Genomic DNA, 23220 nt, shown 5'->3' with positions numbered 1-23220 from the left:
AGGTCAGTTTAAATTGGCACAGTGGTGCTTCACAGCGTCAGTGACCCGAGTTCGATTCCCAGCATCGGTCACGGTCTATGCAGAGTCTGTATGTTCTCCCCATGTCTGCATGGGTGCTCCAGTTTCCTCCCACAGTCTGAAAGACATGGGGGTTAGGTGGATTGGCCATGCTGAATTCTCCCTCAGTGTACACAAACAGGTGTTGGAGTGTGGCAAGTAGGAGATTTTCACAGTAACTTCATTGTGGTGTTAATGTAAGCCTACTTGTCACTAATAAATAAACTGTTAAATCTGAGATAGATAATTTTTTGGGAAAAAAAGGTAATAAGAGACATGGGCCAAAGGCAGGTATAAGGAGCTAGGCCATAGATCAGCTATAATCTCATTGAATGGTGGAACAGGTTCAAAGGGCTGAATGGCCAGCTCCTGATGCTATGTTTATATATGCAGTGCTCCCAAATTGCCCCAGTTTGAGTGTAACTGGGTCAATCTGAATGAAATGCTATTAGAATTGGCACAATGTGTTTTACTCATGGTGTGTACAGTAGAGTGACAGATTAACTGTGTCGTTCTCCTGTCTTCATTTGGCATTGGGGGTGGGAGGTGTGGAGATAAGAAACTGATCTGAACGCTATTATGCCATTCAGATCAGAAAGCCTGTGATTCCCCAATTTGTGCCGAGGTTTATCACAGCTGAGGTGACAATAGAGATGTTGTCAACTGTGGCTAATATATTCCAAGAGGTTTCATCACATGGCTTTGCCATTATTCAGTTAACACATCCATCCTCGTGACATATTGCCTTCCTATGTGAACTGGAAAACAAAGAGACTCATTACCCAATTTGGCAATCGAGCAAACAGCCTTTCTCTACCATTTTCAATATTTCAAAAACTATTTAATGTCACTACGATGTTTCTCCAGAGTCTATATCAACAGGGATGAAGTGAAAATGGTCAAGAGCTTCAGGTTTCTAGGTGTCCAGATCACCACAACCTGTCCTGGTCCGCCCATGCCGACACTATAGTTAAGAAAGCCCACCAATGCCTCAGAAGGCTAAGGAAATTTGGCATGTCGGCTACGACTCTCACCAACTTTTACAAATGCACCATAGAAAGCATTCTTTCTGGTTGTATCACAGCTTGGTATGGGCTCCTACTCTGCTCAACATCGCAAGGAACTACAAAAGGTCATGAATGTAGCCCAATCCATCACGCAAACCAGCCTCCCATCGATTGTCTACACTTCCCGCCGTCTCGGCAAAGCAGCCAGCATAATTAAGGACATTCTGTCTTCAACCTTCTTCCATCAGTAAAATGATACAGAAGTCTTGAGGTCACGCATCAACCAATTCAAAAACAGCTTCTTCTTGCTGTCTTCAGACTTTTGAATGGACCTACCTTATGTTAAGTTGATCTTTCTCTGCAGTCTGGCTATGACTGTAACAATACATTCTTCACTCACTCCTTTCCTGCTCCGTTATGTACTCTATGTATGGTATGTTTTGTCTGTATGGTGCATAAGAAATAATATTTTCCACTGTATCCCAATACATGTGATAATAATAAGTCAAATCAAATAAAAATAGTGTCCTGGAGATTCATCCCCAGTTCCTGAAGACTCCAGCCAATCCTGGAGGATTGGCAACCCCCATGGCTCTGTGCTAGAAACAGGTCAGAAAGAACAGCCTGAGTTGCTGTTCCTGATTGCTATCTGCTGCCTTTTCCCCTCACACACATCCAGTGAGAGAAGGAAGAGTGCTCCCCTTCTGAGCTACGACTCTCACCAACTTTTACAGATGCACCATAGAAAGCATTCTATAAGAACATAAGAAATAGGAGCAGGAGTAGGCCATCTAGCCCTTCGAGCCTGCCCTGCCATTCAATAAGATCATGGCTGATCTGAAGTGGATCAGTTCCACTTTCCCGCTTTCTCCCCATAACCCTTAATTCCCTTATCTATCGAAAACCTATCTACCTTTCTGGTTATATCACAGCTTGGTATGGCTCCTGCTCTGCTCAAGACCACAAGGAACTACATAAGGTCATGAATGTAACCCAATCCATTACGTAAGCCAGCTTCCCACTCTGTCTACACTTCCCACTGCCTCGGGGGCCCCATGCAGCCCGGACATTCTCTCTTCCACCTTTTCGCATTGGGAAAAAGATATTAAAATCTGAGATCATGTACAAACCGACCAAAGAGCGGCTTCTTCCCTGCTGCCATCAGAGTTTTGAATGGACCTACCTCGCACTAAGTTGATCTTTCTCTACACCCTAGCTATGACTGCAACACTACATTCAGCACTCTCTTGTTTCTTTCTCTATGAATGGTATGTTTTGTCTGTATGGTGTGCAAGAAACAATACTTTTCACTGTATGTTAATACATGTGGCAATAATAAATCAAATCAAATTCTTCATTAGGGGACTATCTGCTGCCACTCAATGTTCTGTAAAACCTCATCTACAATACAATCCAGTCACTTCACGTTGGTGCATAGACGAGGGAGAGAGTTTATTGCACAGCAAATTATTCTGATCTGCAATGTAGTGGCTAAAAGAGTGATGGAAGCACATTCCAACATAACTTTCCAAGGGATAATTCTTGGAAGAGGGTAGTTCTGCAGGGTGAAGAGGAAAGGACAGGGAAATTGGAGGGAAGGTCCACCCAAGGCAGCAGAGCCCATAGTGAGTCAAATAGCCTCCTATGCTGGGTCATTATATTAGAAGTTCATAGGATCACTACGGTGGAAAATGAGGCCATTCAGCCCATCAAGCTTTCATCAACACTCCAAAAAAGCATTTTACCCAGGCCCACCCTATGCCCGTAATCACACAAATTCAATGGCGAATCCACCTAACCTATATATATGTTTGGATGCTAAGGGGTAATTTGGCAAGGTTAATTCACTTAACCAGCACATCTTTGGGGCAATTTATCTTGACCATTCGACCTATTTTAGGTCGACACCTTTGGACACTAAGGGGCAATTTACCATGGCCATTTCACCTAACCAACACATCTTTGGACATTAAAGGGCAATTTAGCCTGGCAATCGACCTATTTTACACACCTTTGGACACTAAGGGGCAATTTAGCATGGCCATTTCACCTAACTGACACATTTTTGGACATTAAGTGGCAATTTACCATGGCTAATCCACCTAACCTACACACCTTTGGACACTAAGGGGCAATTTACCATGGCTAATCCACCTCACCAGCACGTCTTTTGGACTGTGGGATGGAACCGGAGCACCCACACAAGCACAGTACACACTCAACACAGTGACCCAAGCTGGGAATCGAACCCAGCTCCTATGGCACTGTGAGGCAGCAGTGCTAACCACTGTGCCGCCCATATATCTAATTAACATCCAAGTCGCCAGCAGTTTTATCAGTTTGATCTCTGGACCAGCAGATCCTGGGCTTAGTTCCAAACCTCCTTCTCCACCAACAGCTGAACTGCAGCGTTCTCATGTGATTCCCTCCCTCCCTCCTCCCCTTTTGCAGGAGGACTATGGCGGCTGAATGTGGGCAGTACCTGTGTCGGTGTCTCTTTCTGTCCTGTCTGTCCCTTGGGGCAGCGGGACTATACTTCAACCCTGATCTACCATGTTACAAACCGCTAGCAGACACCGGCAGAGTCCGCAGCGTCAAGTAAGGACACTCAATCAAACTTGCAGTTATTGCTGAGGACAGGGGACGTTTGCATTGGTTAAGATGCTGTTTTGTAAGGAACAGAGACTGTGTTCACTGAGGCCAGGGCTCATTGCAGGCGGAACCCTATTGCCAGAGAAGTTCCGGATAGTAACTCTCAGGGCCCCAGTCTATTACTGAGCAGGAAAGGCGGGTTAATAAGGGCTGTTTTATATCTCACCGAGCCCGGCCTCAGCACCTGGGAGAGTTCCAGCTTCAGCTGGGCAAAGTCCTGTCCCAGTGCCGAGGGAGAAATGTGCCCGACGCCTCACTCACTCACTCATTCTCACAAAACACTCACTCACTCCTCACTCATTTAAACACACTCATCTAAACACTCACTCATTTAAACACTCAAGCACTCATTTAAACACTCACTCATTTAAACACTCAATTATTTAAATATCCTCACAAAACTTTCACTCACTCAAACACCATCACTCACTCATACCAAACACCCACTCATACACAATCACACTCATTCACTCACAAAACGTTCACTCACTCCTCACTTATTTAAACACACTCATTTAAACACTCAGTCACTCACTCACCCTCATTTAAACACTCAAACACAATCACACTCACTCACTCCATCACCAGCTTTATCATGGAATCCTACAGTACAGAAGGAGGCCATTCATCCCATCGAGTCTGCACTGACCACAATCCCACCCAGACCCTAACCCCATGCATCTACTTTACCTAATCCCTCTGACACTATGAGGCAATTTAGCATGGCCAATTCACCTTACCTGCACATCTTTGGACTGTGGGAGGAAACCGGAGCACCCGGAGGAAACCCATGGAGACACAGGGAGAAAGTGCAGACTCCTCACAGGCAGTGACCCAAGCTGGGAATCGAATGTGGGTCACTGGCGCTGTGAGGCAGTAGTGCTAACCGCTATGTCACCATGCCACACCAGAATCACCAAATTATTATCAGAATCACAGAATTACTACAGGGTATATTTGGCCCATCATATCTGCTCTGGATGAGCAACTAACTTAGTTCCATTCTCCCGTCTTTCCCTACAATGTTGAACATATTTCCTTTTCAGATAACAGTCTCATTCTTATTCAAATGCTTCAACTGAACCAGCCTCCACTACACACTCAGGCCACGTATTTCAGATCTTACTTTTGAAAATATTTCTCATTGTGTTACTTTTGCTTGTTGTTCGGGATGAGATCAGAAACCCCAAAGTTTGTTGTGAAGCCTGACTAGAGTCCAACAGTTTTTCTACCTTGGCATTAGTGTGAGGATAAGGTATTTCACTCCAGGTGTGATTCTATTGACACACTAGGAAGCTTTTATCAAAATAAACTTTATTTAACAATATAGTTTAACCATAATGAATTAATTAGCTTGACTTTTACCAATTGAAATACTTAACATGACAAGAAACAATTTTTAATTGCTAACCTATTTCTATTGGAATATTCAAGCAATATTCCTCTTATAAACTTAGACTTCTCTCCAAAATTAGTTAGCAACACGTAGTCTTAGGTGCTTTGGCTTGGGCTGCCAGTTCCCAAGCCTCTAGAACACCTCTGGGGAGACAGACAGAGAGACCTATTTCTCCTAGCAGGTCCCAAACAGCAAACTCCAGAGAGAGAGACCTCTTGCTACTTTCAGAACCCAGCAGTAACAGCTTGCTTTTCCCTCTAAGCTTAACTCCACCCCTTAAGCACACAGCTCTGTCAATCAACTTAATCAAAACCCTACACTGAAACCCCAGGGGAAAAAGCAAATAAACAAAACTTCATTAACTCAGATTAAAATCAAACACATCCCTAGCTAAAATCAATCATTAGCCTGCATGCTCAGCAAATGAACTGCCTGTTTTGCAGACAAATTGGCACCGTGTAAAACAGAGCTGAATTTTAAACATATCCCTCACAAGAAACATGATATGAACACATTTCTTAAAGGCACAGTATCATCACATTATTTCACTAATTTAAATCTATGCCTCCTCTTGACCCTTTCACAAGCGGGAATAGTTTCTCCCTATCTGCTCTGTCCAAACACCTCATGATTTTCAATAGCTAATCCCTTAAACACAATCAGTCAGTCAAGCTCATTAGGGTGGCGCAGTGGCTAGCACTGCTGCCTCACAACGCCAGGGACCCAGGTTCAATTCCGGCCTTGGGTCATTGTCTGTGCGGAGTCTGCACTTTCTCCTTGTGTGTGTGTGTGTGTGTGTGTGTGTGTGTGTGTGTGTGTGTGTCTATGTGTCTGTGTGTGTGTGTGTTCCCTTTGGGTGCTCCGGTTGTCTCCCAGAGTCTGAAAGATGCGCGGGTTAAGTTGATTGGCCATGACAAATTGACCCTAGTGTCAGGGGGATTAGCAAGGTAGATATGTGGAGTTATGGGAACAGGGCCTGGGTGGGATTGTGGTCGGTACAGACTCAATGGGCCAAATGGCCTCCTCCTGCACTGTAGGGATTCTATGATTCCCTCACTCCCATCCACCCAATCAGTTATTTCATGACACACCCACTCAATAGTTACTCATTCCCTGGTCATTCATTGACTCACTCAATTACGTAGCCACTCGCTCACCTTCCCCATCACTCCTTCACCCGTTCGACAGCTCTAACACATTCTTCCTCCCTCCAGTTCTGACAAAGGGATTTGAAATGTTTCTCCTGATAGGTGCTGACTGACCTGCTGAGATGTTCGGGCCTCCTCTGTCCTTCTTTCACATTCCAGCATCCAGAGCATTTTGCTTATTTTGATGTTTAGCAGAGCTTACCATCGAGCTGACCACCAGCTCAGGAGCCTAAAGGCTGCCAAGCAAAAAAAGTATTTCTCTTGACCACTTTTGTCATGAAGGATCAGGCGAGTTTATCTTACAGGGAAAAATAAGGGGTGGGACTAAGAGCCATCGTCACGGAAGCGTGCAACAAATGGCCTCCTTCTGTGCTGAATGAAACTCTAATTGTGTGATTCCATTCCCATGAAGCTGGTGAAATGGTATATTATCGAATGCAAAGTTGCTCAATGTTTATTTCTTAGTGTCACGAGTAAGGCTTACGTTAACACTGCAATGAAGTTACAGTGAAAATCCCCTAGTCGCCACACTCTGCCGCCTGTTCGGGTACACTGAGGGAGAATTTAGCATTGTCAATCCACCAAACCAGCACATCTTTCGCACTGTGGAGGAAACTGGAGCACCCGGAGGGAACCCACGCAGGCACAGAGAGAATGTGCAGACTCCACGCAGACAGGGTGGCACAGTGGATAGCACTGCTGCCTCACAGGGCCAGGGACCCGGGTTCGATTCCCAGCTTGGATCACTATCAGTGTGGAGTTTGCACATTCTCCCCGTGTCTGTGTGGGTTTCCTCCGGGTGCTCCGGTTTCCTTTCAAGGTCCAAAGATGTGCAGGTTAGGTGGATTGGCCGTGCTAAATTGACCTTTAGTGACAGGGGGATTAGCTAGGGTAAGTGCTTGGGGTTATGGGGATAGGGCCTGGGTGGGATTGTGGAAGATGCAGACCTGATGGGCTGAATGGCCTCCTTCCGCACTGTAGGATTCTATGACAGTGACCCAAGCCGGGAATTGAACCCGGGTCCCTGGCACTGTGAGACAGCAGTGCTAACCACTGTGCCACCGTGCCACTGGTGAATAGATTCAGTCCCGAATTTGCCCTTGGTTGCTCTGGCTTGTTTGGATTTTCATTGCTGATGTTCAGATTCCAATATAATATTCCCTGGACAAATCTGTCAGCTTTTCCCCAAAAGCCTTGATCTCTCTAAAGCTGCAGTTTGAGGAGCTTGCAACATGTGGAATTTTACTTGGAAATGGCTGGGGTTTTTTTGTAACTATAGTTGGCTTTGAACTCTTGTTTTGAAGAGATGGCAACCAGGACAAAAAGGCCACAAGTTTGGACTGTTCACAGATGTGATACTTGTGAAGATCAGAGCTGTATTTATTCCACAAATGACAATGAATTAACATTCCGGTTCTAACAGCTGCAATCCCTGAAGAAGAAAACTTCATTACAACAGAAATCCATTTTCAAGTCAACTATAATCATATAAGGAAGTCCCAGAATGACAGAAAGACCATTCGGCCCACTGTGCCTGTGCCGGTTGTTTGAAAGAATGATCCAATTCGAGCTATAGACAAGTTACAGCGCAGAAGGAGGCCATTCAGCCCCTCTTGTTCAGGCCAGCCTGAGCACACCCCGGTGCCTTTCTAATCTCACCCATTCCCATTCCCCTGCCTTTTCTCCATAATCCAAAATTCATTTATTTATAATAATAGATTTCTTCCACGTCAAGTATTCAAGAGATTGTGACCAGCAAATGCATTTCTACATCACCAAATGTAGGACAAAGGTCAAAGAAAAGTACAGCACAGGAACAGGCCCTTCAAACCCATGCCCATGATGCCCTAACTAAACCAAAAGAGAAACCTTTAGCCTTTACTCTATTCCCTCCCTATTCATGTACCCACCCAAATGCCTCTTAAATGTTCCTAATGTGTTTGCTTCCACCACCTCTGGCAGCATATCCAGGTACCCACCACTCTCTGTGTGAAAAACTTTCCCACACATCTTCCTTAAACTTCCCCCCCCCCCGCTTCACCTTGAACCTATGTCCGCTTGTAATTGACACTTCCACCCTGGGAAAAAGCTTCTAACTGTTCCACCCTGTCTATACCTTTATCAGGTCTCCCTTCAGCCTCTAGTGAAAACAATTCAATTTATTCAACCTCTCCTCATGGCCAACACCCTCAAGACCAGGCAACATCTTGGCGAACCTTCTTTGCACTCTCTCCAAAACTTCCATGTCCTTCTGATAGTGTGGTGACCAGAACTGCACTCAATACTCCAAATGCTGCCTAATCAAGGTTTTATATCGCGGCAACATGATTTCCCTACTCTTGTACACAATGCCCTGGCTTATGAAGGCAAGCATGCTGTATGCCTTCTTAATCACTTTAGCCACCTGTATTGCCATTACAGAGATCTGTGGACCTGCACGCTCAGATCCCTCTGTAGGTTAATGTTCCTAAGGGTTCCGCCATTTACAGTATAATTCACACCTAAATTTCATCCTCCAAAATGCATCACCTCGCATTTGTCCAAATTAAATTCCGTCTGTCATTTCTGTGCCCAAGTCTCCAATCTGTCTATATCCTGTTATATCCTCTGACAATCCCTGGCAACATCAGCAATTCGACCAGTCTTAGTGTCATCCGCAAACTTACTAATCAGACCTCCCACATTTTCTTCCAGATCGTTTATATATACTACAAACAACAGAGTTTCCAGCACTGATCCGTGTGGAACAGCACTAACTACAGATCTCCATTCTGAAAAATACCCTTTTGCTACTACTCTCTGATGTGACGATGCTGCTGGGACTGGGGTGGGCACAGTAAGAAATCTCACAGCAACAGGTTAAAGTCCAACAGGTTTATTTAATATCACGAGCTTTCAGAGTGCTGCTCCTTCATCAGTGAGTCACCCGATGAAGGAACAGCACTCTGAAAGCTCATGATGGACTTTGGCTTGGTATTGTGAGACTTCTTACTGTGGACTGGCCACTACTCTCTGTAGTCTATGACCAAATCAGTTCTGTATCCATCTCGCCAACTCACTCTGAATCCCATATGATTTTAATTTTTGTACATGTCTGCCATGTGGGACCTTGTCAAATGCTTTATTAAGTCCATATAAACTGCATCCACAGGCCTTCCCTCATCAATTTATCACCTCTTCAATAAAAAGCTCAATCTGGATGGTGAATCAAGTAGTCCACACAAGTAGCTTGAAAAAAAAAGCTCATTTGCTATGGAAATAAACTGTCCTTGATGGTAGTGCTTTGTGAGTTACATAAAGAACTGGTTGTACTTCCTTCAGTCACTACACTGGCTAATCAACTGGCTAATATCCCATTTGATTCATTAGTATGACTTTTGAAAGTTAGAGAATATTTGGAGAGTTCGGCACAAGGCGTTTTTCAGATTTGCAAAGTTGTTTTCTGCCTCAGTGGACCAACCTGGGTCCAGGGAAGAATTTGCCTTTATATAGTGTCTTCCACAACCTCACTGCAACCAGAAGTGTTTCACAGCCAATGCAGTATTCCTGGGGCGCAGTCACTGTTGTAATGTAGGAAACCTCACACTGTGTTACACAAAACCGTGTCCCACAAACAGCAATTAGCTTCATAGAATCCGTAGAATCGGAAGGAGGCCATTTGGCCCAAGAGGTCTGCACTGACCACAATCCCACCCAGGCCCAATTCCCGAAACTTCTGCTAATCCCCCAATTTAGCATGGCCAATCACACATCAGATGGCCTACCCCACACATCTTTGGACGGTGGGAGGAAACTGAAGCACCCCCGAGGAAACCCACGCAGACACGGGGGAAATGTGCAAACTGCACATAGACAGTGACCTGAGGCCAGAATTGAACCCAGGTCCCCGGTGCTGTGAGACAGCAGGGCTAACCACTGTGCCACCCACTTCATGGTTGAATAGCCTGGTTTTCATTGTTTGTTAAAGGATGAATTGTGATTCGGACACTAGGAAATTATCATTGTCCAATTGGACACTTTCCAGCCTGTTGGACAGAACATTGAGTTCAACAACTCCAGGACATGAACCCTGTCCTCCACCTCCACTCCATTTCCATTTACTTTATTTCATTTCCTCTTTTCATCTCCTTAGTCAATTTTTATTAATTTTATTTTTCCACTGCTAAAATCTTGCTTTTCATTTTGCTTCCCTTCCTCTTCTCCCACCCCACTAGGACCTACTGACACATTCTTACACTCTTGCGTCTTTTTTTCTACCATTTGCACATTTTGATCTTGTAATGGACGCACTTAGCACCATTCCTAGCCTTTATCATCACCATTTACATTCCCTTTGACTTCTGGTCTATGCAATTCCCATCAATTTTGAGTGGCACAGTGGCACAGTGGTTAATACTGCTGCCTCACAGCTCCAGGGACCTGGGTTCCACTCCCAGCTCGGATGACTGTCTGTGCGGAGTTTGCACATTCTCCCCGTGTCTGCATGGGTTTCCTGTGGGTGCTCAGGTTTCCTCCCACACTCCTAAGATGTGCAAGTTAGGTGGATTGGCATTCTCGATTGCCCGTAAATGTCCAAAGATGAGCAGGTTAGGTAGATTAGTGGGGTAGATATGTGGTGTTATGGGGGAGAGGGTGGGGAAGAAGGCCTGGGTAAGCTGCTCTGTTAGAAGTTTGGTGCAGACTCGCTGGGCTGAATGGCCTCCTTCTGCAGTGTAAGGATTCTAAGAATTACAGCAACCCTCACCCCCATTCTCACAGTGTAAATCTTGTCTGATTTTCCGGTAGAGGTAGAGAGATTCTTCCCGCTTAGAAAGGATAGCAGGACTAGAGGGCACAGCCTCAAGATAAGGGGGGGGGGCGGTTTAGATCAGAGTTGAGGAGGAACTTCTTCACTCAAAGGGTGGTGAATCTCTGGAATTCTCTGCCTGTTGAAGTGGTGGAGGCTGCCTCGCTGAATATATTTAAGTCACGGGTAGATAGGTTTTTGATAAACAGGGGAACTAAGGGTTATGGGGAGAGGGCGGGAAAGTGGAACTGATCCACTTCAGATCAGCCATGATCTTATTGAATGGCGGGGCAGGCTCGAAGGGCTAGATGGCCTACTCCTGCTCCTATTTCTTATGTTCTTATGATTTTCCTTGCCTTCAGCTCAGACGAAGGCTCATCCTGACTCGAAAAGTTGGCTTTACTCTCCAGAGATGCTGTCAGCCCGTGAATTTACTGAATGGGAGAGGCAGACTAGAGGGGCTGAGTGGCCTACTCCTCCTAACTCATATGTTCTGTGCTGGGGGTGTCAGCCTTGATTTTTGAGCTCAGGCCCTCGACTGGGACTGAAACCAGGAACCCTTGTAACTGAGACGAGTGTTACTGAACGGCCTCACCGGATTCTGTTCTTCCTGGTGTCAAATATCTCTCTTTCCAGGACTTATCCTCGACCTCATGAATACCTGAACGTCTCCGATTTGCCAAAGGTTTGGGATTGGCGGAAAGTGGATAACAAGAACTACGTCAGTGTCACCCGTAACCAGCATATCCCCCAATACTGTGGCTCGTGCTGGGCAATGGGGGCGACTAGCGCTCTCGCAGGTGAGGTGAAGCTCGTTCCCGGTATCTGTTCTCCCGCCCAGCTCTCCTCAAGAAGTGTTGAAGTCAGTGATATGAAGACTGGCGATCTGCAGAGAGTTAACATTTCACCTTCTTGATCAGCAGTGGGAAAAGTTAGAAGTTGTGAGCAGGTTTTTCTTCACAGCGACCACACAGGGAGAAAGGGAGGGAGAAAAGGTCTATGATAAGGTGGCAAGCAGGAGTGACAAAAGGGAGGATGGTGCAAGGCAGAATAGAGTGGTACTGAGGCAAGTAACTTTAAACTTTACTTGCTGGAGTGCAGAAGAATGAGTGGGCAATCTCATAGAAACCTATAAAATTCCAACAGGACCGGACAGTATAGATACAGGAAGGATATTCCTGATGGTGGAAGTGTCCAGAACCAGGGTTTAAGTCTGAGGATACAGGGTAGATAGTTTAGGACAGTGGGCAGTGCAGTGGCACAGTGGTTAGCACTGCTGCCTCACATATTGAATGGTGGAACAGGCTCGAAGGGCCAAATGGCCTCCTCCCGATCCTATTTTCTACGATTCTATAATCAAGGAGCTGCTCTTTAATCATGTCACGTTGAACTGTGACATGATGGTGGTTACAAGACAAGCCAACCGGAAGAGTGTGTGGTGAAACCGGATGGTTTGATGGTAGGAGAGCAACTGGGGGACACAAGTTTCAAGCAGTTTTCCATTTATTTTTACTCTGGTTGAAGGGAGTTACATTCTGTGAAGATTGAGATGCTGTAGATTGGGTTTGAGATTCACACTCCACTACATTTCACACAGCCAATAGCAATGTGTTTCACTCTGTTTATCTTGCACGATGTGCTCTGATATTCCTCTGTTATCTGATCCAGGAGATTAAATGCTCAATATTATACATTAATAAGAGAAAAGCTTGAATGTATATAGCCAGAGGGTGAGGAATGTGTGGAATTCACCACCACAGAGAGCAGTTGAGGCCAAAACGTTGTGTGATTTCAAGAAGAAATTAGATATCGCTCTTGGGGCTAAAGGGATATGGGGGGAAGTGGAGGCGGGATCAGGATATTGAATTTGATGATCAGCCATGATCAAAATGAACGGTGAAGCAGGCTCGAAGGGCAGAATGGCCTCCTCCTGCTTCTAGTTTCTATGTTTCTACGTATTTCACCAACCTGATTAGTCCCAAAGTTCTTTAGAGCCAGTGAAGTATTTTTGGAAATGTTGTCAGTGATGTAATGTCTTTGGAGAAGGTTTCGGGATGCAGGAGTCTGCTTTTATTTGGTGTCCACAGATCGTATAAACATCAAGAGGAAGGGTGCTTGGCCACCTGCGTACCTGTCTGTCCAGAATGTTCTAGACTGTGGCCATTCTGGCTCCTGCTTTGGGGGAGACCATTTGGCAGTTTGGAGATACGCTCACCATAAGGGGATTCCAGATGAAACCTGCAACAACTACCAGGCTAAGGACCAAGGTACGTTCCCCTCTTAACTTTAAGACCTAAATTTCCTTTGCCTGTTCATAAATACTTTTAAATAGATTTAATGTCATAGAATCATAGAATCTACAATGCAGAAGAAGGCCATTTGGCCCATCGACATGCACTGACAACAATCCCACCCAGGTCCTGTCCTATCCCCATAATCCCACAAGTATTTCCCCTCTTAATCCACCTGACATTTAGGGGCAATTTATCATGGCCAATCAACTCAACCTGCACATTTTTGGAGTGTGGGAGGAAACTGGAGCACCCGGAGGAAACCCATGCACAGCCAGTCACCCGAGGCAAGAATTGAACCCGGGTCCCTGGTGATATGAGACAACAGTGCTAACCACTGTGTCACCGTGTTGAGTCTTAGTATTACTTTTATGTCTCATTGTAGCCTTTCTTGAACTCTGGGACAGGTTACCATTTTGCATGTCATCCCCTCATCCCACCTGCAAACTAAGAGAGGCCATAGCAATGTCAGATCGAATTACACAGAGTCTACAGTTCAACAATAGGCCATTCAGCCCAACTGGTCCATGCTGGTGTTGATCCCCCAAATGAACCTCCTCACGCCCTACTTCAGCTAACTCTATCATTTTTCCCCTATTTTTTCTTTCCTCTTTCAAATTTTTATGCACTCTCTATCAGAGGTTATCATGAATTCTGTTTTTCCCACTGTTTTTGGTACGGTTTTCCCCGATAATTTCCAATTCCTCCTCTCTTTTAGTGATATTCTTAAATTAATATTCTCTTGGTTATGGGCTTAGCAACCAACACTCCATCCCTATTTACCTTGTCCAGGCTGCTTAGAATTGTCAACATCTCTAGCACACCTCTTTCCCTCTGTAAGATGTGACGTTCCAGCAAGAATATTCATCAAATGCACCAGAAAGGAACCTCTTTACCTTTAGTCTTCGCTGAAGAACAACTCGGTCTACATCTCAGAATTAATGAAGAATTAAGTTTGAATACATCATTGAATACGTCAACTACTTAAGATTACGTTGACCTTTACCAATCTCCCATCACAATGCAAACACACAGCACGGTGGCACAGTGGTTAGCACTGCTGCCTCACAGCGCCAGGGACTCGGGTTCAGTTCTGCCATTAGGTGACTGTCTGTTTGCAGTCTGCACATTCTCCCCATGTCTGCGTGAGTTTCCTTTGGGCAGTCCGGTTTCCTCCCACAGTCCAAAGACGTGTAGGTTAGGGGGATTGGCCATGCTAAATTGCCCCTTAGTGGCCCAAGGATGTGCAGGTTAGATGGATTGGCCATTGTTATGGGGACAGGGGCGGGCCTGGACGGGATGCTCTTTCAGAGACTTAGTGCAGACATGATGGGCTGAGTGGCCTCCTTCTGCACTGTAGAGATTCCATGATTTTACTGAATGTGCGCCTTGAAACCTTTTTGTGGCCAATTGTCAGTATGTCAGGTAGTAAAGCCTGCAAATAATTTTAAATTAGTGATTAAACCTTGGAATTGTGTTAACAGGATTTGAGCTTAAAATGTGAGCATGTAAATAATTTATGCATGTGACTAAGTGGGGAATATATAAGAGGTTATATCACAGTCTGTCCAGTGAGGCTGGTGTTTGAGATTGTTACAAATTTATGAGACTAAACATAAATTTGGGGTGCAAATATCACATGAAATATGAAAATATTCAGTGTCATTTATATCCTTAAAGTATAAATTTAAGAAGTTAAAATTTGAAATAAATCACTTTCTACACCAAACATGGAAGTCAGAACTGTGGAAGAAGTGCTCTGTGTTGTCACCTAGTGGCCAAGACTAATAACAATGTGGAGATGCCGGCGTTGGACTGGGTTAAACACAGTAAGAAGTATCACAACACCAGGTTAAAGTCCAACAGGTTCATTTGGTAGCAAACGCCACTAGCTTTCGTATTTTTCTTTGTAACTTTGTATTGCCTCCAGACAATACACATCTCTTTAACCTATGCTTAGTGCTATCTCCACTCACTGCACAGTTAAAGACTTGATTAGCTGTAAAGACTCACATTCTAATCAGTATTCTGTAAACTGAGTGTGTGCCTTTATATGCTCTGCTTGTGATCAGAACTCCCCACTTAACTGACGAAGGGGCAGAGCCCCGAAAGCTAGTGGTGTTTGCTACCAAATAAACCTGTTGGACTTTACCCTGGTGTTGTGAGACTTCTTACAAGGCGAAGAACTACATGGCAAAGTGAATTGTTGGATCAGGAGTAGGCCACTCCATCCTTCAAGCTTGCTCCAACCATTTGAAAAGTGCAATGTAAGAAATAAATTAGAGATAAAAATAATACCAATAAGATAAAGCAGACCCAAAACAATTCCTGGCATATTCACAGACTGTCAGATTAATGGGAAAATGCTATTTAAAAAGCTTACAGGTGTTGCAGTGTAGGTGTGAATTCCTGCACAGTGCTGGAAAAGTCTGAAGTTTAAGCCTTCAGTTGGACTGAACTCAGTGCCACTAAATCTGGGAAGATGCAGAAAACAATGACAGTGCTGCGTTGGTATTTAATTTCAAATAGTGTCAATCTGTGACAGGAGGAAGTTTAACCATCGTTTTGGGTCTGCCTGCAGTTGCCAGCTCTGGTGTTGCTAGGGTGTAGTAAATAGTGTAGACAGTTACATTATTGACCAAACTTTGTGGGTGCAGTGGCCTTTTCTTGAAGCCCTTGCTGTGCCCAGTGACAGAGCACCCAGTTCATCATTTATAGATCTCTGAGTTTTATTGAAGGTTTGTTCACTTAGATTCTGACTTGCACCCTTTGACTGTGACATTCCTTTATTGCAGAGTGTAAACCGTTTAACCAGTGTGGCACATGCACCACATTTGGTGTCTGCAATGTGATCCAGAACTATACCTCGTGGAAAGTTGGAGATTATGGTGAAATTAGTGGATATGAACAGATGAAGGCAGAAATTTACACCAATGGGCCTGTCAGGTAAAGGGCTCCTTTGTTACTGGTTTGTCCAACCTGTCGCATTTTATTATATTTATTTGTCTGAATATTTGGGTGATGGGAATGAGATCGGAAAGAAGAAAAGGAAGTTTTTGATTTGATTTGATTTATTATTGTCACATGTATTAATATACAGTGAAAAGTATTGTTTCTTGCACGCTATACAGACAAGGCGTACTCTTCATAGAGAAGGAAAGGAGAGGCTGCAGAATGTAGTGTTACAGTCATAGCTAGGGTGTAGAGAAAGATCAGTTTAACATATGGTAAGTCCATTCAAACGTCGGACAGCAGCAGGGAAGAAGCTGTTCTTGAGTCGGTTGGTACGTGACCTCAGACCTTTGTATCTTTTTCCCAACGGAAGAAGGTGGAAGAGAGAATGTCTGGTGTGTATGAGGTCCTTAATTATGCTGGCTGCTTTGCCACGGCAGTGGGAAGTGTAGACAGAGATAACAGATGGGAGGCTGGTTTGTGAGATGGATTGGGCTATATTCACAATCTTTTGTAGTTCCTTGCGGTCTTGGGCAGAGCAGGAGCCATACCAAGCTGTGACACAACCAGAAAGAATGGGAGATGGTTTGACTGATGGACTGGGCTTTGTTCACAACCTTTTATAGTTTCTTGTGACCTTGGACAGAGTAGGAGTTTTGTTGGAACTGCACCCATCTTGACTTGTGCCTTGTAGAAGGACAGTCTTTGAGGACCAAGAGATGAGTTATTCAACACAGAATTTTTAATCTCTGACCTGTTCTTGAAACTACAGTATTCATATGGCTGGCCCAGTTTAGTTTCTGGTCAATGGTAACCCCCAGGATGTTGATAGTGGGGGCTATGACAATATGAAATTGTATTGGAACATGTGTAATTTTCCCAAAAGTACTTCTTTATCAGATATCTAAAATAAGCCTCATGACATCACCATGGTTATTAACACCAGACATTTGTCTTTCCTGCTGCATTTGAGCAAAGCATGGAAGCATCAAGAAAATCTCTTATGTATCCATTTGGCCGATTAAGTAGAGGAAAAAGCCAAAAGAAATTAGAGTAGGAAATATAATGACATCATTTGGGCTGCTCGCTGATATTTGTGGAAAAAGGAGGATATTTAGATTAAAAATAATTTGGCATATCTTTTAATATTGATGGTTTGAGTTATAAGGAGAGGCTGGATAGTCTGGGACTTTTTTCTCTGGAGCGTAGGAGGCTGAGGGGTGATCTTATAGAGGTCTATAACATAATGAGGGGCACAGATTAATTAGATAGTCAGTATCATTTCCCAAAGATGGGGAGTCTAAAACTAGAGGGCACAGGTTTAAGGTGAGAGAGACACAAAAGGGTTCAGAGAGGCAATGTTCACACAGAGGGTAGTGAGTGTCTGGAACAAGCTGCCAGAGGTAGTAGTAGAGGCGAGTACGATTTTGTCTTTTAAAAAGCATTTAGACAGTTACATGGGTAAGATGGGTATAGAGGGATCTGGGCCAAATGCGTGCAATTGGGACTAGCTTAGTGGTTAAAATTAAAGGGCAGTATGGACAAGTGGGGCTGAAAGACCTCTTTCCATGCTGTATATCTCTATGACTCTGTGATAATCATTGGCACCCAAAGAGGCCATTCACCCCATTGTATCCATGCTGACTCTTAGAAGGGGCTTTCCGATTCATCCCACTTGTCAGCTTTTGTCCTGCTAATTTCTCTTGAAGAATTTATCCAATTCTTTTCTGAAAGTTGTTATTGAATTGTACCCACAAACTTTTCAGGTCTTGCATTCTAGATTGTAACAACTTGCTGTATTGAAAAAAAAGTCTCATTTCTGTTCTCCCCTTGGATTGTTTTCCCAGTCACTTTTAAACTCCTGTCCTCAGGTTATGTCAGTGGAATAGTAACTCGCGGTGTTTTATTTGGTTCCAGTTGTAGTATAATGGCAACGAGGAAACTGGAAGCTTACCGTGGAGGAGTATTTGCAGAATTTGAGCCACTGGCTATCCCCAATCACATTGTGTCGGTGGCAGGCTGGGGTGTGACTGAAGATGGGACAGAGTATTGGACAGTCCGCAACTCTTGGGGAGAACCGTGGGTGAGTGTGTTGCTGGTCCGTGCGGGCAGGATAAGCATTTGCATGTTTACTAAGCTCATTTGGAAGAAAATGATTCAGGCCATTGCAAAGCAGAGTGGAGAGAGAGGCCACTTGCAGATATTTAAGTTAAGTTAAAGTCAAAGTGTATTCATTAGTCACAAGTCAGCACTGCAATGAAGTTACTGTGGAACCCCCTAGTCGCCACACTCCGGCACCTGTTCGGGTGCACTGGCAAGCATTCTCTGTCCAGTTAAAGGTTTTATTTATTGATGTCACAAGTCGGCTTACATTAACACTGCAATGAAGTTACTGTGAAAATCTCATAGTCGCCACACTTGGGTACACTGAGGGAGAATTTAGCATGGAATGCACCTAACTAGCAAGTCTTTTGGACTGTGGGAGGAAACTGAAGCACCCGAAGGAAACCCATGCAGACACAGGAGAACATGCGGACTCCGCACTGACAGTGACCCAAGCTGGGAATCAAACCCAGGTCCCTGGCACTGTGAGGCAGCAATGCTAACCACTATGCCACCGTGCTGCTTTGGTTTATTATTGTCACATGTACTGTGATGCATGAAAAATGTTGTTTCTTGCGCGCTCCATAAATAAAGCATACCGTTCATGGAGTACATAGGGGAGAAGGAAAGGAGAGGGTGCGGAATGCAGTGTTACAGTCATATCTTTGGAGTGTGGGAGGAAACCGGAGCACCCTGAGGAAACCTACACAGTCACAAAGAGAACATACAGACTCCACACACAGAGTGGCTGAAGACTGGAATTGAACCTGGGTCCCTGACACTGCGAGGTAGCAGTGCTAACCACTATGCTGTCCTCTAAAAGACAATGTTGAGAGAGAGTACTTTTCCTCAACAGTGCAACATAAAAGCTGTCCACTCAATACTTTAATTCAACTGGTACATCTAGCAGGTTGTTCAATGAGCCAGCCAGTAAGAGTCATTGCTAAAGCATTACGAATAGAAAGTTGTTGGAACGTTCTGCTGGTTGAGTTTGGTGAAATTGCACCTCTCATTCTCTAATCTTTATGTTCCTTAATATCATTTTCCACATGTCCTCCTCTCTTTGAAAGAACAGATTGTATATGGCATCCTGCAAAAGCTCAGGATTCCCAAAGCACTTCCCAAAGAAGTATGATTGAACTGTAAGAAAAGCAACATCTAATTAGCATACAGAAAACTGCCTCCCACAAACTGCAATGTGAAAATATCCAGATGGTCCATTCTAATGACATTGATTAAGAGGTAAATATTGGCCACAGCTATTTATTCAGCAGCCAGCCAAGATATTTTGGGCCAGTGCACACAATAGTCTCACAAAGAAGTGCTTCACATTTGGTTTGTCCTCATTAGAGTCATGTCCATTGCTATGTCCCCTATTAATGGCAAGCATTCTCTGTCTAGTTAAAGTTTTTATTTGTTAATGTCACAAGTTGGCTTGCATTAACACTGCAATGAAGTTACTGTGAAAATCTCTTAGTCGCCACACTTGGGTACACTGAGGGAAAATTTAGCATAGCCAATGCACCTAACCTGCGCATCTTTCAGAATGTGGGAGAAAACCCATGCAGACACCGTGAGAGTGTGCAGACTCTGCATAGACAGTGACCCAAGCAGGGAATCGAACCCAGGTTCCTGGCGCTGTGAGGCAGCAATGCTAACCACTGTGTGTCATTGTGTACATTTGTGACCTAGATCACACAGGAGCAGCCTCTACCTGTTACATTCCTGTTCTGCTGGGGCAGATTGATTGGAAAACTGTTTAATGTAATTCTTTGCACAGAAACAGGAAGTAGACTATTCAGCCCCTTCCTCTTGTTCTTTCATTGATTGAGATCGTAGCTGATTTATCCTTACCCCTCCTTGGCTCTGTATCCCTTAATACCCTGGGATGGCAAAATTCTGGCGCTCTCAAAATTAAAATGGTTAATTAAAATGAATGGCTTCCGTGAAGAGATATCCTCCTTAAGCAAAGGGTATGTGTATTATGCGACTCTGTTGTTGCAGTTTGTTTTGGAGCAATCTTTGGTCACGTAAACTGGCCTGTGAGCGCTCGAACTATCAATTTATTGATGGATGTGCCGCAGTGCAGACCCATTGGGTAATTTATATTTAGCTTCTACAAGTGTTGATACAAACCATAAGAATAATTTGGAAAGATTGATTTCTTGTTTCTGTCTCTCACCCCCACAGGGAGAGTCTGGGTGGCTACGGATTGTCACCAGCGCCTATAAAGATGGGAAGGGTAACCATTATAATCTTGCCATTGAGCGGTTGTGTGGCTATGGAGATCCTATATTATGATGAGGAGCTGCCTTTGCTACCACGAAGAACTTGTAGAGCAGATTGGCCATATTTTACCTTGGTATAAACTGGAAGTGGATGTTAATGTAACTGTTGTATCAATTTGCAGTGATTTGAAGCTTGTACTGGTCCCACTGAAAGTCTGCAATTTTGTTTTAACCTTTCAAAGAGATTTGAGGCAATTCAACCTCACTATTTCTTTCTTCCATCTCCCCTTCTTATAACTCCGTCTATCAGTAACATGCAGCCATCCAAGTTGCTGTTTGACGCATATATGTCAAGGTGGTTTAGACTAAATGGCTATTCAGCTACATGGATACATAGGAATTGCGAGCAGAAGTAGGCAAATTCAGCCCTTCGAACCTGTTCTGCCATTTAATCAGATAGTGGCTGATCTCTCCTCGGTCTCAAATCCACCTCCCCGTCTGTTCCCCATATTCCCTTATCCTTTTTTTTATCAGAAATGTATCTATCTCCTTCTTGAAACCATTCAATGATTCGGACTCCACCGCGCTACGGGACAGCGAGTCCCACACATTCACCCCCCTCTGTGAGAAGTAGTTCCTCCTTATCTCAGTTTTAAATCTACCACCTCTCACTCTATACCTGTGACCTCTTGTTTGAGATTGAACAATAAGAGGAAATATTTGGCCTATGCTTACTTTTATCAATTCCTTTTAAAATTTTCTATAACTCGATCAGATCCCATCTCTCTTCTGAACTCCTCTGAGTACAAGCCCAAACTGTTTAATCTCTCCTTGTACGTCAACCCTCTTATCCCCAGAATCAATCTGGTGAACCTCCTCTGAACTGCCTCCAATGCCGCCACATCCTTCCTCAAATCACCCTATTATAGAAAGGATATTAATAAACTAGAAAGGGCACAGAAAAGATTTACTCAGATGCTACTGGGACTTGATGGTTTGCATTATAGGGAGAGGGCTGGATAGACTGGGACTTTATTCTCTGGAGCATAGGAGGCTGAGGGGTGACCTTATAGAGGTCTATAAAATAATGAGGGGCACAGATCAGCTGGATAGTTAATATCTTTTCCCAAAAGTAGGCAAGTTTAAAACTAGAGGGCGTAGGTTTAAGGTGAGAGGGGAGAGATACAAAAGGATCCAGAGGGGCAATTTTTTCACACAGAGGGTGGTGAGTGTCTAGAACATGCTGCCAGAGAGGCGGGTACAATTATGTCTTTTAAAAAGCATTTAGACAGTTACATGAGTAAGATGGGTATAGAGGGATATGGGCCAAATGCGGACAATTGGGATTAGCTTAGTGGTTAAAAAGGGGGGTGGCATGGACAAGTTGGGCTGAAGAGCCTGTTTCCATGCTGTAAACCTCTATGACTCTAAATAAGGAGTTCAAAACTGGACACAATACTCCAGATGTGATTACAGCCCTATCCTGTTCCCATCCAATGCCCATTCCTGTACACACTTCCCAGCAATGGCCACTGGATAGTGATGGTGTAGAGATGCCGGCGTTGGACTGGGGTAAACACAATAAGAAGTCTCACAACAACAGGTTTAAGTCCAACCAGTTTATTTGATAGTAATCCGCACCTGCGCAAGGATATTTTGGCCCTGGAGGGAGTGCAGAGGAGGTTTACTAGGCTGATACCGGAGTTGAGGGGGTTGAGCTATGAGGAGAGGCTGAATAAACTAGGCTTGTACTCGTTAGAGTTTAGAAGAATGAGGGGAGATCTCATTGAGACGTATAAGATGATGAATGGGATGGATAGGATAGAGGTGGAGAGACTCTTCCCGCTCAAAAAAGACAGTAGGACTAGGGGGCACAGCCTCAAGATAAAGGGGAGGCGGTTTAGAACGGAGTTGAGGAGGAACTTCTTCACTCAAAGGGTGGTGAATCTCTGGAATTCTCTGCCCGTTGAAGTGGTGGAGGCTGCCTCGCTAAATATTTTTAAGAAGCGGGTTGATGGGTTCTTGATAAGAGAGGGGATTAAGGGTTATGGGGAGAGGGCGGGAAAGTGGAACTGAGCCACAACAGATCAGCCATGATCTTATTGAATGGTGGGGCAGGCTCGAAGGGCTTGATGGCCTACTCCTGCTCCTATTTCTTATGTTCTTATGTTCTTAAGCTTTTGGAAACGGTGCTCCTTCATCAGGTGTGTGGAAGATTCTGATAAGAGAAGGGCAAATAAAGACATATTCTGTAAACTGTGCATAGTGAACAGGAGCAAAATTAATACATATATTAGGAACAAGAGGGTAGGTAGAGAAAGAGTTGGTCCACTCAAGGACAAAGGAGGGAAATTATGCATAGAACCAAAGGCAGTGGGTGAGATCCTTAATGAGTACTTTGCATCGGTATTCACAAAGAGAGGGAGACGTTGATTGATGGTGTCTCAAAGGGATATGTAAACCCTCTAGAGCAAGTCATCATTATGAGGGACGAAGTGTTAGATGTAGTTAAGGTAGACAAATCCCCAGGGCCAGATGGCATCTATCCCAGATTATTGAGGGAGATAAGAGAGGAAATTACTAGGCCTCCAACAGAAATC

The 23220-nt window shown here is 44.2% G+C and overlaps 1 protein-coding gene across 1 annotated transcript; it reads left to right on the top strand.

Moving 5' to 3' along the window:
- Window positions 1-3520: 3520 nt before the first annotated feature.
- On the top strand, window positions 3521-22326 carry LOC145346848 (cathepsin Z-like). The gene is made up of 6 exons (XM_080194676.1): window positions 3521-3662; window positions 11683-11846; window positions 13134-13313; window positions 16133-16283; window positions 18207-18372; window positions 20583-22326. The coding sequence occupies exons 1-6, from the start codon at window positions 3523-3525 to the stop codon at window positions 20691-20693; spliced, it is 912 nt and encodes a 303-aa protein (XP_080050802.1). The 5' UTR covers window positions 3521-3522; the 3' UTR covers window positions 20694-22326.
- Window positions 22327-23220: the final 894 nt, after the last annotated feature.

Source organism: Carcharhinus amblyrhynchos, chromosome 8, assembly GCF_965287045.1.
Source record: "Carcharhinus amblyrhynchos chromosome 8, sCarAmb.v2.hapA, whole genome shotgun sequence".
NCBI classification, from domain to species: domain Eukaryota; kingdom Metazoa; phylum Chordata; class Chondrichthyes; order Carcharhiniformes; family Carcharhinidae; genus Carcharhinus; species Carcharhinus amblyrhynchos.
This window is presented reverse-complemented; position numbering and strand designations above follow the sequence as displayed.

Excerpts from the sequence above, each read along its gene's own strand:
- LOC145346848 (XM_080194676.1), top strand. The coding sequence starts at position 3,523 with ATGGCGGCTGAATGTGGGCAGTACCTGTGTCGGTGTCTCTTTCTGTCC. Across the intron at positions 13,314-16,132 it reads CTACCAGGCTAAGGACCAAG|AGTGTAAACCGTTTAACCAG; the intron begins GTACGTTCCCCT and ends CCTTTATTGCAG. Across the intron at positions 18,373-20,582 it reads ACTCTTGGGGAGAACCGTGG|GGAGAGTCTGGGTGGCTACG; the intron begins GTGAGTGTGTTG and ends TCACCCCCACAG.